Here is an 18,487-nt window from a genome sequence, read left to right as displayed (position 1 = left end):
GGGTTTTTTCCCACTAATTACTGCTGCACACCACCTCTCGGGGCTCCACACCCCTTCATCAAGGTGGGCCCTTGAGAGTGTACTGGGCCAGGTCTGCGCGGCGGGGGAATCACGCAGAGCCAGCAGAACCGTCCTGTGGAACATTCAATAGCAACAAGTCCGGCTGTGAGAAACCAGAAAGGGGTGAGAGGGGGGGTGATCAAAAGGTCCAATAAAAGGTACTGAAATTGAGCTGTGCTAATGTGACTAATGCTTCAGTACTATTTACAAATATGTAACATTTAATATTACAGTCTGGCGAATTATAATTATTAGGGACTGTAGTCAATTATCAAACATCTTGAGACAATTTGAATGTTTAAAACAGGTTCTTCCTTTTTTCTGTTTACCAGATTTATAAATAAAGAAAACAGATTTAAAAACAGCACTCCAATATATCAATCTATGTCAGCTATTGAGAGCTATTGCTACATTTAACGGAGTAAATGTTAAAACAAGTCTGTAGTGGCAGCCTTCTTTCTAACTGAAGGATAATAAAAAGAGGCTAATGAATGCATAACATACTATGAATATACATAATCCATCTGGAAAGCTGAATATTTGAAAAACTGTTTGATACATTTTTTTAACAAAAGATTTTTTTATCGTTCTTTTAGATCAGAGTAACAGAATATAAACTATATAACCAGTAATATCTCTTCTAATATTTTTACATCTGAATTTTTAACATGATTTCAAACAAAAGATCTACATTTCAATTCTATATTTCTCAATCAATTAAATGGCATTACAAAAAATGAGGATTTACCATTTCAGAATTTGAGCCACTGTGCAACTTCATTGCTTTTTCCTGCACATTTCCTATAACTGCATCTGCGCAGAGGGCAAGGGATATAAGGACCACTCCTTCAAATAATCAGAAAAATAAAAACAGGTATAATGTAAATATACTTAAACAATAGACATACATAGCCAACAATTATAATTTTAAAATATATATTTATTTATGAAAATGTCTAGAATATAATAGCTTTGTAATAATAAGCAAATCTGACAGTCCAATCACAGAGATTAATATTCACTTGTCAGAAATATAGAGCACTTATACTCTGTTCTCAGCTGTGGGGGGGGGGGGGNGGGGGGGGGGGGGGGGAAAGAAGATAATTAAGCTAATACTAAAAGATTTCAAAGTAGTTGGTTATGAATTGGTTGGAGACCTAGTAAAAACTTCAAGGAAAAATAGGAAATTAGTTTGTCTGTTTAGCATGAAATAGTGATATTTCAGAGTTTTCTTTTGAATAAATTTATAGACATTTCTAAAATTCTGTTTTCACTCTGTCATTATGGGATACTGAAGGTAGATTAATGAGAAATGTTTTTTCAACAACTGTAGAATCAGGCTGCAGCATAACAAAATTGAATACTTTCTGAATACTTTCTGAATCCACTGTAAATGTTTAAATTCAAATACCAAGTTAATGAAACAGGGAAGTAATATGATATCCAAAACTTAGTATTTGAATTGGGTGTAGTTCAAGCTTTCCAACTATGCCCTCAATTTTAAGGTGACACAGTCATGTGATGTAGGGTATGTGTGTGCGCACACGCATGCAACATTAAGTTTTATGATGGCCAGAAATGTCCTGCGGATTGTAAGGCACCCTTTCCAAGGCATTGTAACTCTGTATATAAATGACTGTTTCTAAACTGAGGACTATCTGAAATATTTCCTGGACCAGTATCAAGTTAACTAGACCTCAATAAACAAGAGTCCCTGTTTTGTGTAACTGTCCATGTCCCTACAGGAATTCAAGCAGAAGAGTCAATTCAACCAGTCAATAGTTTCACTTTATCTATATGTTCACTTTTGTAAACAGCATGTATTTCCAAGTTTAAAAAAAGAATAAAATTCCAAAACATAAAAGTTACCTGTCAAATTGAAATTTGGTGCAATTGTGCTATCAGCTAGAGTAAACCATATTAAGCCCAAGCTCATACATACTGCAGCAGAAACATCTACAATATTGTAACGTTTCCCTGTATTGTTAAAATAAAAAAAAAAGGGGGGGAGAAGAAACAATGTTGATACTATCTCAGGCAGACTACTTTAGTCCATTCATATGATGCTACATTAATATTCTTCTTTTTATGTGGGCTATTTCCACACTGCATAATATTCTTTCTCGCTCTCTGTGTATACATATATACATACGTACATACAGTGCAGTAGTTATCAGTAAGATAGCCATATATATTTTACAGTAAAAAAAACAGTTAATTTTGTGGCATTTAAAAACTCATTCATTTATTATCATATATATTTTCAAAATGTTTTGCAGTAATGGGGTATTCTTGTATATAATGACAAAAACAGGTGAAACACTTTTTTTTTTGCAAACTGGTGCAGCTCTCTTCCGGGACTGTACTGTTACCTTTTCTTTCCACAGTTTTGTTATTACACACACACACCTATACTGTACTGTTACCTTTTCTTTCCACACTGTTTTGTTATTACACACACATACACACACACACACTGATGTGAGGAGCAAAGCTGAAGCACTCACTATGGCATTAAAGTAACACATGAAGCACTCCTTTTGTGTCAACATCCTGACACAATATCACAACAGAGGGCTTATGTGCATTCTCTGCCTGGCTTATACTGCCATTTGCACGCCGTCTGAATCCTTCTATCATAAGCATGTTTAAATGGTACACTTCATCACGTTTTGAGCCGTTTTAGGTATTTGAAAAAGACATTAAGTCTGAAATTTGCAATTTAAACAACAAAGAGGACTTCAGCCTTGAAATCATTTTAACATTTGACTTCAAATTTAATTGTTGTCACTTAATCCACCTATTACTGTTCTGTGGTTAATCCAGCCAAATAACTTTACTGCAGTCAAATTTCAGAAGCAGAACTAGCTGCTTTAAAAATATATATATCTAAGAATGTTCAAAGGCAGTTTTTGCAGTTTTCCACAGATAATAATTTCCACAAAAAATATACCAGTTTTCTTCCCATAGATTATTATAGTGAAGCAAAATGGGGGGGGGGGGGAACACTAGACTTGGAGAATTTTATTAATAAGGGATATTATACTTTTGTGCTTGTCTTCCCTGTGCAACAGTTCTCAAATGATTCATAAGCGTTCTACTTTGTCCTCCTCATAGTTATAATCAGTTAATTGATTAACTATGTACTATCACTGAAATAGCTCATAAGAGGCATGATCAACAAGTACACAAAAGAGTTAGGAACACGGTGATGTGCTCTGAGATTACTGAAGAAGAGAACGAACAATTCTTTTCTTGTATTTCACAACATACTTTGGATGTTCATGTATGTATGAGTGATGGGATGTTAAATTAATCCAAAGCACTTAATGTTATTATGTATATTCTCTCTACATTTTAGGCAGGCTAAACCAAAAGCAGATAAGATATTCGTATAATAAGGCAGTTTCAAATATTTTACCAATCTTATATTAAAAATTATCTCAACAGCCTACAGGTAGCAGAAAATAGTTTGCAATTCTTGCTAGCAACAAGATATACAAGATGTATAAAAGTTGTTTGGAGAGCACAAGTGGATTTGAGGCCTTGTTTCTGATTTTGTTTTCATGCACATTTCCTATTGATCAAAATTAAGTCCTCTAGATTTTTTTTTAGTGGAGGTTGGAGAGGGGGAAGGAGAAACCAATACAGGGGCTTTACAAGGTTATTTTTTGAAATGAAGAGCAATCAATAGCAAGAATAAGCCATACCTTGTATAAAGATTCCTCCTATCATAACTGGGATCAGTTTACAGCACTTGAAGATTACTTGTGTAGGATAATTCAGATATCCTAAGGAGGTATTTGATAAACCCATAGTCCCCACTGTTAGAAAAGCTATTATCATGTAGGTTTTGCCTGGGATCCTGGAAAATATAAATGAAGCTCTAATATTGGGAACAAATGGCAGCACTATAAAGAAGATTAATTATTTTGGTAAGTAAAAAGTATGAATGAAGTTGGTGGCTTTTTTTTTTTTTTGCAAAGCATGGTATATATAAATGTTGAAATCTGAATTTTATTAAACGTTAAGTCAGAATATGTTTAACTACTCAAGGTAAAGCCTCTGTTTTACTATTACAATTTTGCTCATTTTTTTTTCTTTTTGTAAAAAATGAACTTATACAGTCTTTATGCTTTGTCCCACATTAACATGGTGAAAAAAAAAAGAATGTGGTCTCAATAGCAATGATTGTTTCATTTTTATAGTAATCAATAGGATAATTCTCAAACAGCTGTGCTGACAATTTCGCCCTTTGATTTCCCATAAAAAAGCCCGATATAAAATCTACCCCATGAATTCCGCAGTTGCTTTGAGTGCATTTCATTGGTAGAAAGATGGAATAAAAGTCCAGTGGCTGAACAGACAGTTCTTTCACATTTAGGAATGTAGATTTTATTTTAAATTTAGATTTAGAATGAATACAGGTAGTCCTTGACTTATAGTCACAGAATTACAGTCGTAAGTTGTAAAAGTCATAAATTGAGACACCCACGTGACCAGAAATAATATTCTGGCCTTTTTTGTGGCAGTCATTAAGTGACTACACTGTTGTTAAGCAAATGCATGATTGAAGTAAAACAGTTCAACTGAATAGGATTTTTTTTCTGGAAACTGGCAAAAAATTTTTTTTGTGAATTTCAATCACATGACTGCAGTACACCGTGATGGACCGTAAAGCTGATTAATCTGATAGGCAATTACATGGGGGACAGCATGACCATTTATGACAGCCGGGGATGTTTTATGGGTCACAAAGCACTTGTTTGTGGCCATTATAACCTTGAACAATTATAAAACGATTGTTTAGCAAGGACTACTTGTACATTACAGTCTAGGACAGGGGTAGGCAACCTTGGCTCTTTTATGACTCGTGGACTTCAACTCCTAGAATTCTGGGAGCTGGCTCAGGAATTCTGGGAGTTGAAGTCCACGAGTCATAAAAGAGCCAAGGTTGCCTACCCCTGGTCTAGGAAGAGGTTGCTCTCCTAATCTACTTTATGCATGGAAGCCACTCAGGTCACTGGATTCCAGATTTTAAGAAGCATTTTCACTGTATGCTAAGCCAATTAAAAAATTCTTTTGAAAGTTTTAAATATCTTTTATTTCATATATTTTACTAGCTGTACCCGGCCACGCGTTGCTGTGGCTCTCGTTCACTCAGCCAACAGATGGCACTGTTTTTTTAAAAAAGCATGTTTTTACCTGTCACAGGTGTGACATCTATATAATAGTAGGTATATAAAAACACGTGCGTATTTGAATGCAATGTTGTGTCAAAATTTCAAAGCAATCGGTGAAGAACTTTCGGAGATTTAAGATTTTGAACAAACAAACATTTACATTTTTATTTATATAGAAGAATATAGATGTGTAGAAGTGCTATATATAAACTAACAAAATATAGGTTTCCTTTTAATTAAAGGTTAAATGTGAAAGTTATGCATGTTCCTGAAAAATATTTTATTAATTGTACTTCTGCACTAATTTTTGATATGAGGATCCAAAAATTACATTTATATATAAATATTTTACATTTTAAAATGGAATGGGGGAAAGTTTTATATTTAAAAGTCACTCATATTCTGAAAATTCATCGGTTCCAGACAGTTTCATAAGTTAACATGTAGTTTTTTGAAGAATATTATCCTGAGTTGTCTCTATAGTTTTTTTTATTTTACAAACTGGAGCTAAATTTTTGCATAAGTCTTGTCCACCTAGTAAAACTACTTATAAAAATCAAGCTTTGAAGAATCAAATTTTAAGATTATAAAAATAAATATCATACCTTCTCCTCTTGTCTTGAATAAGCTGTAATTCTATAAGTCCAAAAATGGAATAAAACCCAAATTGTACTAATGTGAGATACCAGCCAAAGGATTTAAAACCTTCTACTGAAAATATTAGTTCCTAGAGAGAAAGGAGACAGAAAGTTATTGCAAAATATGGTATGTAATCATATTATATGAGTTGTAATATCAACTTTCAATTTAATTTTGGATGAGAAATTTGTTGTCTTTATCAGGTATAATCCATGGCATTATTATATCAATGGCTACATAGAACTGATTAACTTTCAAATTAATTTGGGATTAATTAATGTACTTAATAATTGAACATCACCAATATGTATAACACAAGCATCAATATTAGCATAAATAGAAGACATGAAAAAGTCCTCCCACCAAATATGTCTGATTTAGCTATTATATATCAACCAATTACCTTTTGAAACCATATGTCTTCCCACATTATAATGAGGTGGTTTGTTTATCTCCGATTTAGGATGATGCACAAATGAATCAGTGAACGAACCATGGTTTATTTTAGAGAAATAAGCCCATGTTTTGTCAATCACTGACTGCACATCATGCTAATTGCAGTTAGCAGTCACTTGACTTGCCTCCCACACAAGCCCTGAGCCTGCTACAAGAGCAAGGCACAAACAACTCCAAAAGCAAGCAAAACATGGGAATGTTGCTTATAAGAAAGGTTGATTGTGGCAGAATTTGTACACTGCGCTATTTTTGTTCAGTACGATATACAAACTCACTCATTATGGTTTAGCGTAGTGTAGAAAGCAAGCCATTGTTGCATAGCCAACAAAAAAAATAAAAAACCCTGCTTTAATATTATTCAGAACAGCTGCATTTTATTGCAATTTTATTTTCAAACTTTTGCATAATATTTGCTAATTTTACTGCAGCTGCACATTCATTTCTTGTTTTCACTGAGCTGCTCACATCTAGTTCAAACTTCCATCAATGACTATGTGAAACTGGTATAAAATGCTGCAATGGGTACTATATAACTTTCATAAAATGCTCAATATGCATTTTGTTGCTGGTTCACCTAAATACAAAAGTCATTTCTATTGAAGTTTAAATTCCAATTGGTGCTAATTTTTTTAATACAGAAGATGGAAATTAATCCACACAATGGAGATTCAGTGCCTTCTCTTGCATCAATATTGCTGCTGGCAATACGGAATTTAGTCATTATCATATTCATCAGGACTGAAGCCTTAAAATTATGTGTGTCTTCTTTGAGTAATATGATTTGGAGTAAGAAAAATCAAATGCCTAGGTAGAATACTGGCTTAGAAGCAGTATATGCAGGAAGCATCTGGGGGCCTAGCTAGCTAGCTAGCTAGGTAACTACCTGGTGTGAATTACCACTGCAAAGGATTGCTTTGTATGAACAGGCATGGTTTTGCAGCAGCTAAATAGATCAAAGGAATCTTGGGTTATACCACAAAAACCTTGTATTCAGATAACAGGAGATAAAATTCCATAGTACTCTGCCATAGTTAGACTGCACTTGGAAAACTGCCCCCAGTTCTAGATAAAGACTTAGTGAGCCTGGATTGGATTTGAAGGAAAACTACCAGAGTCCAAAAACCAAGCCTTACAAAGAATGGTTAAAGATTTGGGGCATATTTTAGTTTACAAAAGTTAAGGCTGAAATAGACATCTCTAAAATGATATATTGCGCAACAGTGGGCAGAAAATCAGGAGAGGACGAGGATTAATAGTTGAAATTAAAAGAAAAACGATTTAAACTGAAGCTTAGAAGGAATTTCCTGACAGGAATAACCAATGGAACAGTGCTAACCAATGGAACGGTATTCTCAGAATAGTGGTAGACTCCTTGGTGGTGGTTTTCAAATGGGAACTGTATGTGTGACCAGTCAGTGATCATTTGGTCACTCAGTAGAGTTCTTGAATCATATCTTCTTTCATTATTCTCTTTATAGGGAATCTCAAACTACTTTTATCCACTCATCCTGAAGAAATTCCTTGGCAGAAAGCACAACTTATACTTGTTGCTTCTCCTATAGGCCCATTATTCAGATATATTTTTCTGGTTTGCCCTATTTTGCATGGGCAAACAATCTGTCTTTTCTCTTATTTGAAAAATTGTATGAATGGGACTAGATAACCAAAAGATCCCACTTAAAACATATATTATGAATGAAATGTGTTTGAATATTAGTAGCTCGGGTTGGTAGTTGGGCTCTTGGTTTGAGCTCCGAGTTTGGCAATTTGCAATCTTTAGATCACCACAAAAATTTAAATTCTTGCTAATTCCTGTTTAATAAACTACCTTAATGCTAAGTTGAATAAAAATTTCTAATACTAATGTCTACCTGAAAATTTTCAATGGATTCTGAACCTTGCAAAACTTTTAAGAAAGTTCATTAATGAGTGGGCATTTCCACTTTCCTTCAAATGTGCAAATACGTATTTATCTTTATAGGAATAGAATTTCTTCTTATTTTAATAAAGCTTACAGCTGAATCAAAATTGCTATAAGTCATGAAAATTGTTTTCTGGCAATTTGTTTACACTCACACACAAAGAATGATAGTGCATACCTGCAAATATCCATAAATAAGATAAAACAGGAAGACTCCCAAAACACAAATAAAAAACTGTGTAGGTTTGTTAAATTTGCTGAGATTAATTCCGAGGACAATTATATCATCTATTGATTTGATGTGTGGTGACATAACTTGGGATTTTGATGGTATGCTGATAGAAACATATTTCCGAGAGGAATTGAATTTCATATCCATGATTCCTAGTCTTCTGCATTCGGTAGTTAAAAGTCCTGTTTGGTTGCAAGCTGAAACAAATAAGATTAAGTTTAATCATAGCAACAGTTAAGGGAGCACCTTATGTATTCATTATGTCATTTAGTTGTAATTTGTTTCACTCAGACTCTCTAAGGCGATTTTAAAAATTTCCATAGTTATGGAAATCATGATTTGGTATAAATTTTATTAAACGTTTTACAGAAAAAATAAAAACTAACACAAACTAATACAGAATGAAGAAAAAGGTTGCCACAAAGAAGAGGGAGTCAAGCTATTCTCCAAAGCACTTGAAGGCAGGACAAGAAGCAATGGGTGGAAACTAATCAAAGAGAGAACCAACCTAGAACCAAGGAGAAATGTCCTGACAATTAGAACAACGAATCAGTGGAACAAATTGCCTCCAGAAGTTGTGAATGCTCCAACACTGGAAGTTTTTAAGAAGAGATTGGACAACCATTTGCCTAAAAAGGTATAGGGTTTCCCGCCTGAGCAGGGGGTTGGATTAGAAGACCTCCAAGGTCCCTTCCAACTCCGTTATTCTATTCTATTCTAAAAAAGAAATAAAAAAGACAAAAGGAAAGCACACAAAGATTAAAAAGAAATAGAAAGAAGAAGCTTCCGATAAGTTAGATTTTATGGTTTTAAGCAGAGTTTTGAGATAAAATTATCTACTAATTATGATCATGGTATTGCTAAAATGTGTAAAATTTTGTTGATATATGAGACAGAAGAAGAACAAAAATGAAAGAATGTATGATTAAAATGGGGTAAACACTTTGATTGTAATATACAAATAGCTCAATGGCAAAATATGTGGTGGAAAGGATTAAAATTCACTTCATGTTCTAGACCTAAACAGAATGTTTTGTTGGTATAGATTACCAGAGAAATTGTTTATAATATGTAAATGTACTCTGAAACTTTGCTGAAAATGTGAAAACATGTAGAGAGATTTTACTGTGTTTAATGGACATGCAAAAAGCTAAAAATTTTGGATACATTAATCCAGAAGATTTTAAAGGTTAAAGAATAACAGAGACCTTTTTTTGGGAGTAGGGGAAGACTAATGGACAGATAACTAGAAAAAAGTATATAAAAACTTTATTATATGTAACTGCTGTGAAACTATTCTATGTTCCAAAATGGAAATGTTCAACATTACCCATAACAAGAGGAATGATTGGTGAAGATGATGGAACTTGCAGAAATGGTTAATCGCTTTGATTAGAGAAAAAACAACATCTGTGTTTACGGCTGACTGGAAATCCCTTATACACTTTTGCATGATATAGAAAAAAATACACTCATGATTTATGGTTTTGATTATTAGAAAAAACTTGGATAGTAAAAAAAGTGAGCTATTTTTTTGTAATTTCATAGCAGGGATCAATATTGTAATTGTACTTGTATTTGCTGAGAAAGAAATCAGAAGAATAATCTATTTATTTTTATTCATTTTCTGCATTTATTAATAAATATTAAATATTAAATAAGTATTACATTTAATATATTTATTTATTTTTCACATTTGTAAACCACCCATCTCCCTCAGAGAGGGACTCTTTTTCTTTCTTCCTTCCTTTCTTTCTTTGCTTTATTATCTTTTATTAGTTTTTGTTAGTTTTTCTGTTATGTGTAAAACTTTTTTAAAAAATTATTTTAAAAAGACATTTTCATTACTTATTGTGTGGTATGGAAAGCAGGCAATCATACTTTACTCTTGTAAAATAGGCAATCTTCTGGTTGACCAAAATATGGATTATTTTGGGTGTTAGAGGGGAAGAGTGCTACACATGGCAAGGCAATACAAAGTGGGTAAATTAGGGATCTTTGGGACTTTTGGGGTGGTGGTGGTGGGCAGGATAAGTTTAAACCAGATTAACTTTATTTCAGGTCTTACATTGGGGGCCAACAGCATAGCATATTTAGCAGATCTAGTAAAAATCTTATGACATATAAACCGAGAACAAGAAGTTTGGGTGGCATTGCTGAAATATTATGAGATGTGAAATTTTAGTCACTTTTCATGATTCCAGTCTTATACTCCATATGCTATGTATAAAAGTTATCTCCACTTAATCACAATATCCTCATTTTATAAATCTAAAATTAAATGCTTAATTCAGTCTAATTTACCAAAGAGATATTTAAGTATTACTGCATTTTATGCTTCTGGGAAACTGATTTGCAAGTGTCTGATTACTCTCGAGGCAGATAAATAGGATATACCAGTGGTGGCGAACCTATGGCACGCATGCCAGAAGTGGCACTCAGAGCCCTCTCTGTTGGCACGCGCACCACCGCCAGCAGCAGGTGCATCAGGCTGCCACTGCCGCCCGGAGCAGAAGCCCCATCCAGCACAAAGGAGGCGAAGCGGTCGACTAGCAAGCTCAAGTAGAAGTGGTAGAGCAGAGGTCACCAACCATTGTTGGACTGGAAGAAAAGGGAGGGGGAAGCATTTTGTACTGCAAATGAGGGGGGCTAGTGCCTGCATGATACTCACTAGCCCTGCCCCATTCTTGCGTGATGCAACACCTTGTATCTGCACCCCACAGTGCGGCGGTGGCCGTTTTTGCGCCTTGCAGCATGGTGGCCCATTTTTGCGCCCCTGGTTTTTGCGTGCCAGAGGCGGCATTCAGAGGTGCCTCCCTGCCCCCCCCCCCGAGGGCACCACAATGCTGATGCAGCCCTGGCACTTTGCGATAAATGGGTTTTGGGTTGCGGTTTGGGCACTCAGTCTCTAAAAGGTTCGCCATCACTGGGATATACTATGCAAGAGAAACAAAAAAACAACAATTACCAGAAACCTAACTAGACATCAATTAAACCCAGTTTCAAACATTTAATATGGAATTGATAACTTAATTCCCTGCCACCTCTTATTTCCCACGCTTGTTCTTGCAGGCAAAATATACTTTTTGCCAAAAGCTTCCTAAATGTTCCTATTAGCAATTCAGTTAACAGGGAGCTAGGAAATAATTTTTATTTGCCTGGATATAATAGCAAATATTTCTAGTCTGTTAGCAAGTTTCTACTATGGTATCAATTTCTGTTAACTGGGCTTTATTTAATTGTTAGCATACATTTACCTAAGGAAACTTTTCCTTAATAAATAGTAATTCTTCCCAAATAGTTTACATATGTAATTATATATCAGTTGGCTGCTATTGCCAATTAAAGGAAGAACATTATTGTGCAACTTTGCGCTGTAAGGAGACTCATACAAAATGCTATAAATGTAATTAATACTAATTCTGTCAGGTTTTTTCCTGTGCTTTCCCTTTTTCTATTTTTTTTAAGTATTTCCCTAGCAAATTATACCTTCTGTTCAGATTTTTGCTGAACATGTTTTTCTAATGTTCCATAATGAATTCTTTTCTTAGAAAGTTGTGTGATTAATACCTACAAATTAATGCACCTTAATGAAAGACCACATGTTTTAGCTAGTCTTTTTAATGCTTTTCAAAAAAATATATTTTCTTTAAAAACTTGGCGTCAAAAAAACTAAACATGAGACAAATTGAGCAGAAGTCTACAGGTAATGTCCAGATGTTACAACTTTGAATAGCCCCAGCATCTAATGATGAAGAATCCTGGAAACATCCTTGTCCACAGAAGGGGGAGGGGAGTGACAAGTAGAAAAGTGTGGTCTCTCTTTCTCTTTCTTATAGCTGCCCATCTCACAAGCAATTCTGGGAGGCATACCACAAGACTACAAGAGTATGTAAAATAATTATCAATAACAAAAAAATAAAACATTTAAAATATATAAAAAGAGTTAAAATAGGCAAATGGATCTTAATAGTAATGGAGCCATCTCATCAGTTCCCCTTTCCCCTAAGGTCCCTAGGCCTTCTGACATAACAGGTCTTAAGAGACCTGTGGAAGCCTAGAAGCAATGTATCATGAAGTTGTGACATGATTCATCACTTTGGCATCAAGAGGGACTAACTTGGAATGTCTTTGGCTAGAAACTGTAGTTCAACAATAGCTGGAAGGCTATAGCTTCCCTAATAGAGAAATTCAAGTAATTATCTTGTTTCTTATTTATTTATACAATATACATATATGTATATACATATACATATGCACATGTATATCTATATGTAGAGTCATTGCTAGCATTGCATTTAAAAATGGTGAATTTTGTCTACATTTTGTAATTCTATAGAAAGAAGAGATTCATTGTTACTGATGCCATATGCACACATCTGTTACTATATAGGAAAAAAAAAATGCTTGGAACAACTTTTTATCCTGTAAAGCCTGACTACAATCCATTATCTTACCCTATGGCAGAATTCTTACAGAAGCTTCCGCACATTTGTACTTCATGTTAACTCTTGAGAAAAAAAGATCTTGAAATGATGTTATATAAAATGCATAATGTGCAATGTGAAATGCATCTGGTTTAACACAATTAATCTGTGGGGTCCTTGGTACTCCCTGAGATTGGTTGTTTTCTTGCAGACATTTCATTATGAAACTAGGTAGCAGCACTTAGAAGGGTGTGGGTTATAAAAAGAGAGTAAACCCCACTCCCTTTTAGCACTGATGATGTTACCTAGTTTGGTAATGAAACATCTACAAGTAAACAACCAAACTCGGAGAGCACCAAGGACCCCACAATTCAATCCTGAGCTACAAATATCTTTTCTATTGGTATAGATTAGTTTGTGCCTTCAATCGCTCTGCCAGTAAAAATAACTTTAATCAAACCTGAGTTCAAATCATAGCCTCTTAGATTTAGATCCAGACTTGCCACTGGACAAACAGAGGGACCCTAATTCAGTAGAGGATCTTCAGGTATGGGAAGGATTATAATTATGATGACTGCCTTTTCTTCCTACATTTTTCTTTCCCCATAATGACATCTTAGAGAATTCCAAGGCTCTGGGAACAACATATTGGTGATAAGCATGTAACCAGCTCTTTTCTTAATGTGGAAGATGGAATGTAAAAATCTTGTCACTAGCTTTATATCTGCCGGATTTTTGGTGAATTCAAATTGCAAGCATTCTAAAACAAAAATAAAACCAGATGCACTAAGTGTAACTGCAATTTCAAATTTATTAATTCAATTCTCTTTATCCTCTATTTGTCCATAAACATACACTTGTATACAAGTACCTACAGATGAATATGGACTTAACATATTTTTTTAAAAAAATCAACAAATTGCAGTCCTAAATTTAATGCCTTGGGAAAACTTGTTACATAACTCAATGAAGCTTACTTCCTAATAAATGCAGCAAAGATTGAACCAAATATGTCTTATTATTTTCATATGTCTTATGAAAGGAGTTAAATTGTTTTTTAAAATACTGTTTCCAGTACTTTTTTTGTAAAAATAATTTCTTGGATTTCATGTGACAAACAAAAATTGAACAGATGACTCAGCATTCATAACAAGTCAGATGATATAACAATGACAAGTGTCATGATTCAAATAATAATTATGTAACTGTACCATATATAACCCAAGTATATAAGTTATATCATTTATGTGATATTATTTGACACTCCCCTCTCCCTACACTTATGAAGTGGGCTTTTTCTCAACAATGTTATGTAAAATAGAATTGTTCTTTTGGGCCATAAGATTAAAAGACACATGGAAATCCTAGACTAGCCTATTTTACTCATAACTTTTATTTCCCATCTTTGTCTTACAAAAACTTACATCAAATGCAAACTAAATTGGAAATTTAAATGAAAATAAATTAATATATATATTACATTTAAATTTAATGGATATATTTATATCTTACCAATTTACAGGTTGTTTTTGAAGCGAATATATTTTGTTTATTACTCTCCTAAAAGTTTACCAATATAGAAAAAACAAACTTTTGATAGATGAGATTGCCTTTAAAATGTGTTGTGTGTCAAATATGTCTGCAGCAGATAGGGTGATGATGAGAATGGGGCATTTCTTTGAAGATTAAGCACCTACAGAAAGAACTGTATTAAAATGGAAATACAATTTTGTTATTATTTATTGTTTCATTTATTTTTTAACAGTATTGCTGTTCTAATCCTAACTTATTTTGCACACCGTCTAGAGTTTATGGAGTAAGGCTGTTTATAATCTTATAAATTTTATAAATCAAGAATATGTTAGCCTGTTTTAGGATCTTCCTTACAATCTCTGAATGTTTCTCATATCAAAATGGCAAGAAATCTCTAAGGTTCATGTTGTTTTTAGAGTTCCTAAAAAGAGAAGGGAAATGTGTCCCTTCTGTGAAAAACTAGCTGTGAAAAACTGAAATAGGAAAATATGTGTGGAGCACAAACAGTGACATTTAATCAGAACTTCTGAAAGGTCATGTTTTATGTCAGTAAAGTACGGCACCAAATACTCATGTGCCACCAGGTCAGTTATGCCTGTTCACTGACAGAGGGTGAGGCAGCCATTCAGTTCTGTTCATCTGGAGGTAATTTGTCACTTTCCTCTTCAACTAACATCTAATAGCCTATCTTGACTCTCCACCTTTACAAGTTACAGGTAGTCCTCAATTTACAACAGTTCATTTAGTGACCGTTCAAAGTTACAATGGCACCAAAAAAGGGACCTATGACCATTTTTCACACATGTTCGTTGCAGCATCCCCCATGGTCACATGATTTACATTCGGATGCTTGACAACTGGTTCATATTTATGATGGTTGCAGGGTCCCGGCGTCATGTGATCACCTTTTGCAACCTTTTGTCAAGCAAAGTCAATGGGGAAGCCAGATTCACTTAACAACCTTGTTACTAACTTCACCACCGCAGCGATTCACTTAACAAACGTGGCAAGAAAAGTCGTAATATGGGGCAAAACTCACTTAACAACATAAATGATGGGCTCAATTGTGGTCCTAGGTCTAGGATGACCTGTATTTAGGAGTTCAATTGTTAAAGAGCTGCCAATAAGCAACCCTTAGCAGTTTCCTTGCCATCCACCCAGCTACAGGTGGCTTAAAGCAGTCCTTAACCCCGAGCTCTCTTCTTCCTTCCCTCGCTGTACGGATGCAGCGATTTTGAAAAAAAACAAAACTAAATTAAAAAAAACTCTTTTGAGTTGCCCCACCAGGTAAAAGCAACATCATTTATGAAAAGCTGGGCACCGGTCTGCATTCTTACTAAGTGTGGAAGCTGCATGTACTCTTTTTTTTCTCGCCCTTCCATCCTCTGAAATGGGTTGCTGCAACGGGACGCAGGATTTGGAGTGCATCAACCCAGAGGGAAAAATGAAGACTGATGGTGGGGGAAGAATAGGCTTCACTCAGCTTGAAGGAGCAAAGCCGGAAGAAAAGGGGAATGAAAATGCACCACGGTCAAACGATGCAGCTGTCATCAGGGACCGGATAGGGCGAAGTGGCAAGAAGCCCCCTTTGCAGGCGTAGCCCAGCCTCGCCCTACTCTTCCCGGCTGCCGGAAAGATCCGCCACGCAAGAAGCTGCACCGCAACTATCCCTCCCCTATAATCAAGCCTGGGAGAGGAGGCGTTAGTACCTGAGTCCGGAGAGACGGTTTGGCCACAATCAGGAAAGGGGGGGGAGGAGGAGGAGGAGGAAGAAGAGGAGGAGGAAGAGGAGACAGCCGGGACAAGGCGGAGCGCTCCGGCCGCCGCCACCGCTTCGCTCCCCCCTTCAAGCGCCCAAAATGGCGGGGAGCGCAGAGCTCATCGAACTACCCACCTCCGACATCTGTGACTCGGCGTTTGCTCGGCTTGGCCTGGAAACTTAGAGCCGGTGCGCCTTTCGCTGGTTCGCTTCCTTCTGGGCGACCGAAGTGGATCGATCTTGCGGCTGCCGCAAACCGCGATCTTGTCTTTCGGGAGGTGGGGAAAGGAATGGCAGCGGCTGCAGCCGGCGCTACAGGCTTCCAGTGATTCGCCCATTCATTCATAATACTTGTGTAACTTTTCTTCAGTATCTGCAGTTATTATAGATAATATCTGTGGAATTTACTGGGTATACTGCACGCTTTGCTGCCTTGATCTTCGCTTATAGATCTCAGATAGGAAATTCAAAAGAAGATAGGTTTGATACGCTTCTGCTTATCTTCGCCATCTTTTATATATAGCGCCAATTGTGCAAAATTGACTCACGGGAAACAATAATTAATGTTTTAATCATTTGATTGACATAATTGTATATGATCAATTGGCTAAGATTTAATTGGACATCCCTAGTTATTCACAACATTTCCACGATGTTCTCGTGGTAATATAGAGACAGTTCATCTATCTCATTTATTTTCATTCTTTTATCCATAGATTGTCAGCTTGAATATTTTTAAATTTTTAACACTTTATCCACTAAGGCTGCCAACTTATTTTTTGGCTGCTGAATAAGAGAAAAAAAGGTTTTCATAGGTTAAATATATAGAAGCCATAACAGGTAGCAAACACTCAAAAATTAACATTTTTCTCTTAGTAAAGCTGTAGTACTAAAATATCTCTTCTTTCAAAACAGTTTATGGTTTAATGAACTAACGAATGTTGGCCAAAGACAGGAATTTCTCTCATTTCAAACTCCAAAACTCTGAGATATATATTTAAAGATATATCAAGTGAAATATTTTTGTTTGCATTTATTCAAACATTTATTCTAGCATTTGTACTTAGAAATTCCCACAATGTTGTGAAAAACAGAAGCAGAACATGCAGGAAAAAAAATAAAACTAAAAAGAACCATCCCTCTGGAGCAGTGATGGCGAACCTTTCAGAGACCGAGTGCCCCAAAACTGGCCCCACCCCCACTTGACCCCCTGCCCTGCCCCCGCTCTGCCCCCACCCTGCCTGCCCCCAGGGCCACTCACCGCCTCCAGGGGCCACTGCAGCTGCCCAGCAGCGCCATGGCGGCCATGCCCTCTGGCCGCGTCCTGCAGCATCAACTGTGCACGATGGGGTGTGAGGACAAAGTCTTGTCTACGCTGCCTAGCTGCCATGTCCTTGCTGCACTGCTCTGCGTGGGCCACGCTCAGGGGGCGACTCTCCTCCAGGGGGGCTGCTGGTGAGGAGGGAGTCATGGGGGAGGCAAGGCTGGGGCAATGGCACATGTGCCCACAGAGATGGCTCCAAATGCCGCCTCTGGCACCCGTGCCATAGGTTTGCCACCACTGCTCTAGAGACAACAGTAACAAAAGGAGCAATGTACAATAATCCAATATGTTAGTCCTAACGCAATTATAGAAGCCTGGGAAAAAATTACAATTTCATTCATACCCTCCCCTAAAATTATTATTTATAAGAATTGTATGCCGCCCATTTCTCCAACTCTAGGTGGTAGGTTTCCAGTATGAGGACAGGATTGGTTTTGTGTTCAGAGTGATACAGATTGTGTTATCCCACTGGAAACAAATCCCTCCATATATGTTAGTAAACACCTGTTGCTCTAGAGCTTTCAAATGGGAGCAGTTTTCCAATTACTGTATCAAAATAAAATATACTACTGCTTATATAAAATAACAGAGTAGGGAGTGCAGGGAGGAAGATTATTATTATTTTTTTGCTGCAAATGTTAACATTGCGACTTCAGATTAAAAAAAAATCTACAACTACTCTTTTAAAAACCTGATTCAGAGAATAAAGCTGTTTCCAATGGAAGGTTTCTTGCATCATCTTTCCAAAAGTGCTCCCTAAATTTTCTCCTTGAGCTACGATCATTCATCTAGTAGCATTCAATGTCATGACAGTACTAGATGAAAGTGATTACCGCCAGTCCTTGGAATTCCAGCTGTCCCACCACCACCCCTGTGGTCAAATGATCATGATCTGGGCCTTTGGCAATTGATTTACACTTATGGCCCGTTACAGTTCCTGTGATCACATGATC

General features: G+C 36.1%; 1 protein-coding gene across 3 annotated transcripts in view; it reads right to left on the bottom strand.

The window, feature by feature from the left end:
- SLC35B3 (solute carrier family 35 member B3) overlaps positions 1-16,361 on the bottom strand; it is a 26,174-nt gene extending 9,813 nt beyond the window's left edge. Inside the window, exons 1-6 of one of the 3 annotated variants that reach the window (XM_015810833.1) lie at positions 16,346-16,361; positions 8,438-8,688; positions 5,849-5,970; positions 3,771-3,925; positions 1,930-2,037; positions 809-906 (exon numbers count right to left, since the gene is read on the bottom strand). In XM_015810833.1, the coding sequence (XP_015666319.1) occupies positions 809-906; positions 1,930-2,037; positions 3,771-3,925; positions 5,849-5,970; positions 8,438-8,638 (684 nt within the window). In that variant the 5' untranslated portion in view covers positions 8,639-8,688; positions 16,346-16,361. Of the gene's footprint in view, positions 1-808; positions 907-1,929; positions 2,038-3,770; positions 3,926-5,848; positions 5,971-8,437; positions 8,689-14,430; positions 14,452-16,160; positions 16,202-16,345 lie in introns of those variants that run through there. The other 2 variants (XM_015810832.1, XM_029283118.1) reach the window with 2 other exon arrangements.
- Between the last annotated feature and the right edge of the window lie 2,126 nt (positions 16,362-18,487).

The sequence above is a fragment of the Protobothrops mucrosquamatus genome, unplaced genomic scaffold, assembly GCF_001527695.2.
Source record: "Protobothrops mucrosquamatus isolate PMUCROS unplaced genomic scaffold, P.Mucros_1.0 scaffold23, whole genome shotgun sequence".
NCBI lineage: Eukaryota > Metazoa > Chordata > Lepidosauria > Squamata > Viperidae > Protobothrops > Protobothrops mucrosquamatus.
Note: the sequence above shows the minus strand (reverse complement) of the source record. Positions and strands in the feature narration are given on the sequence as shown.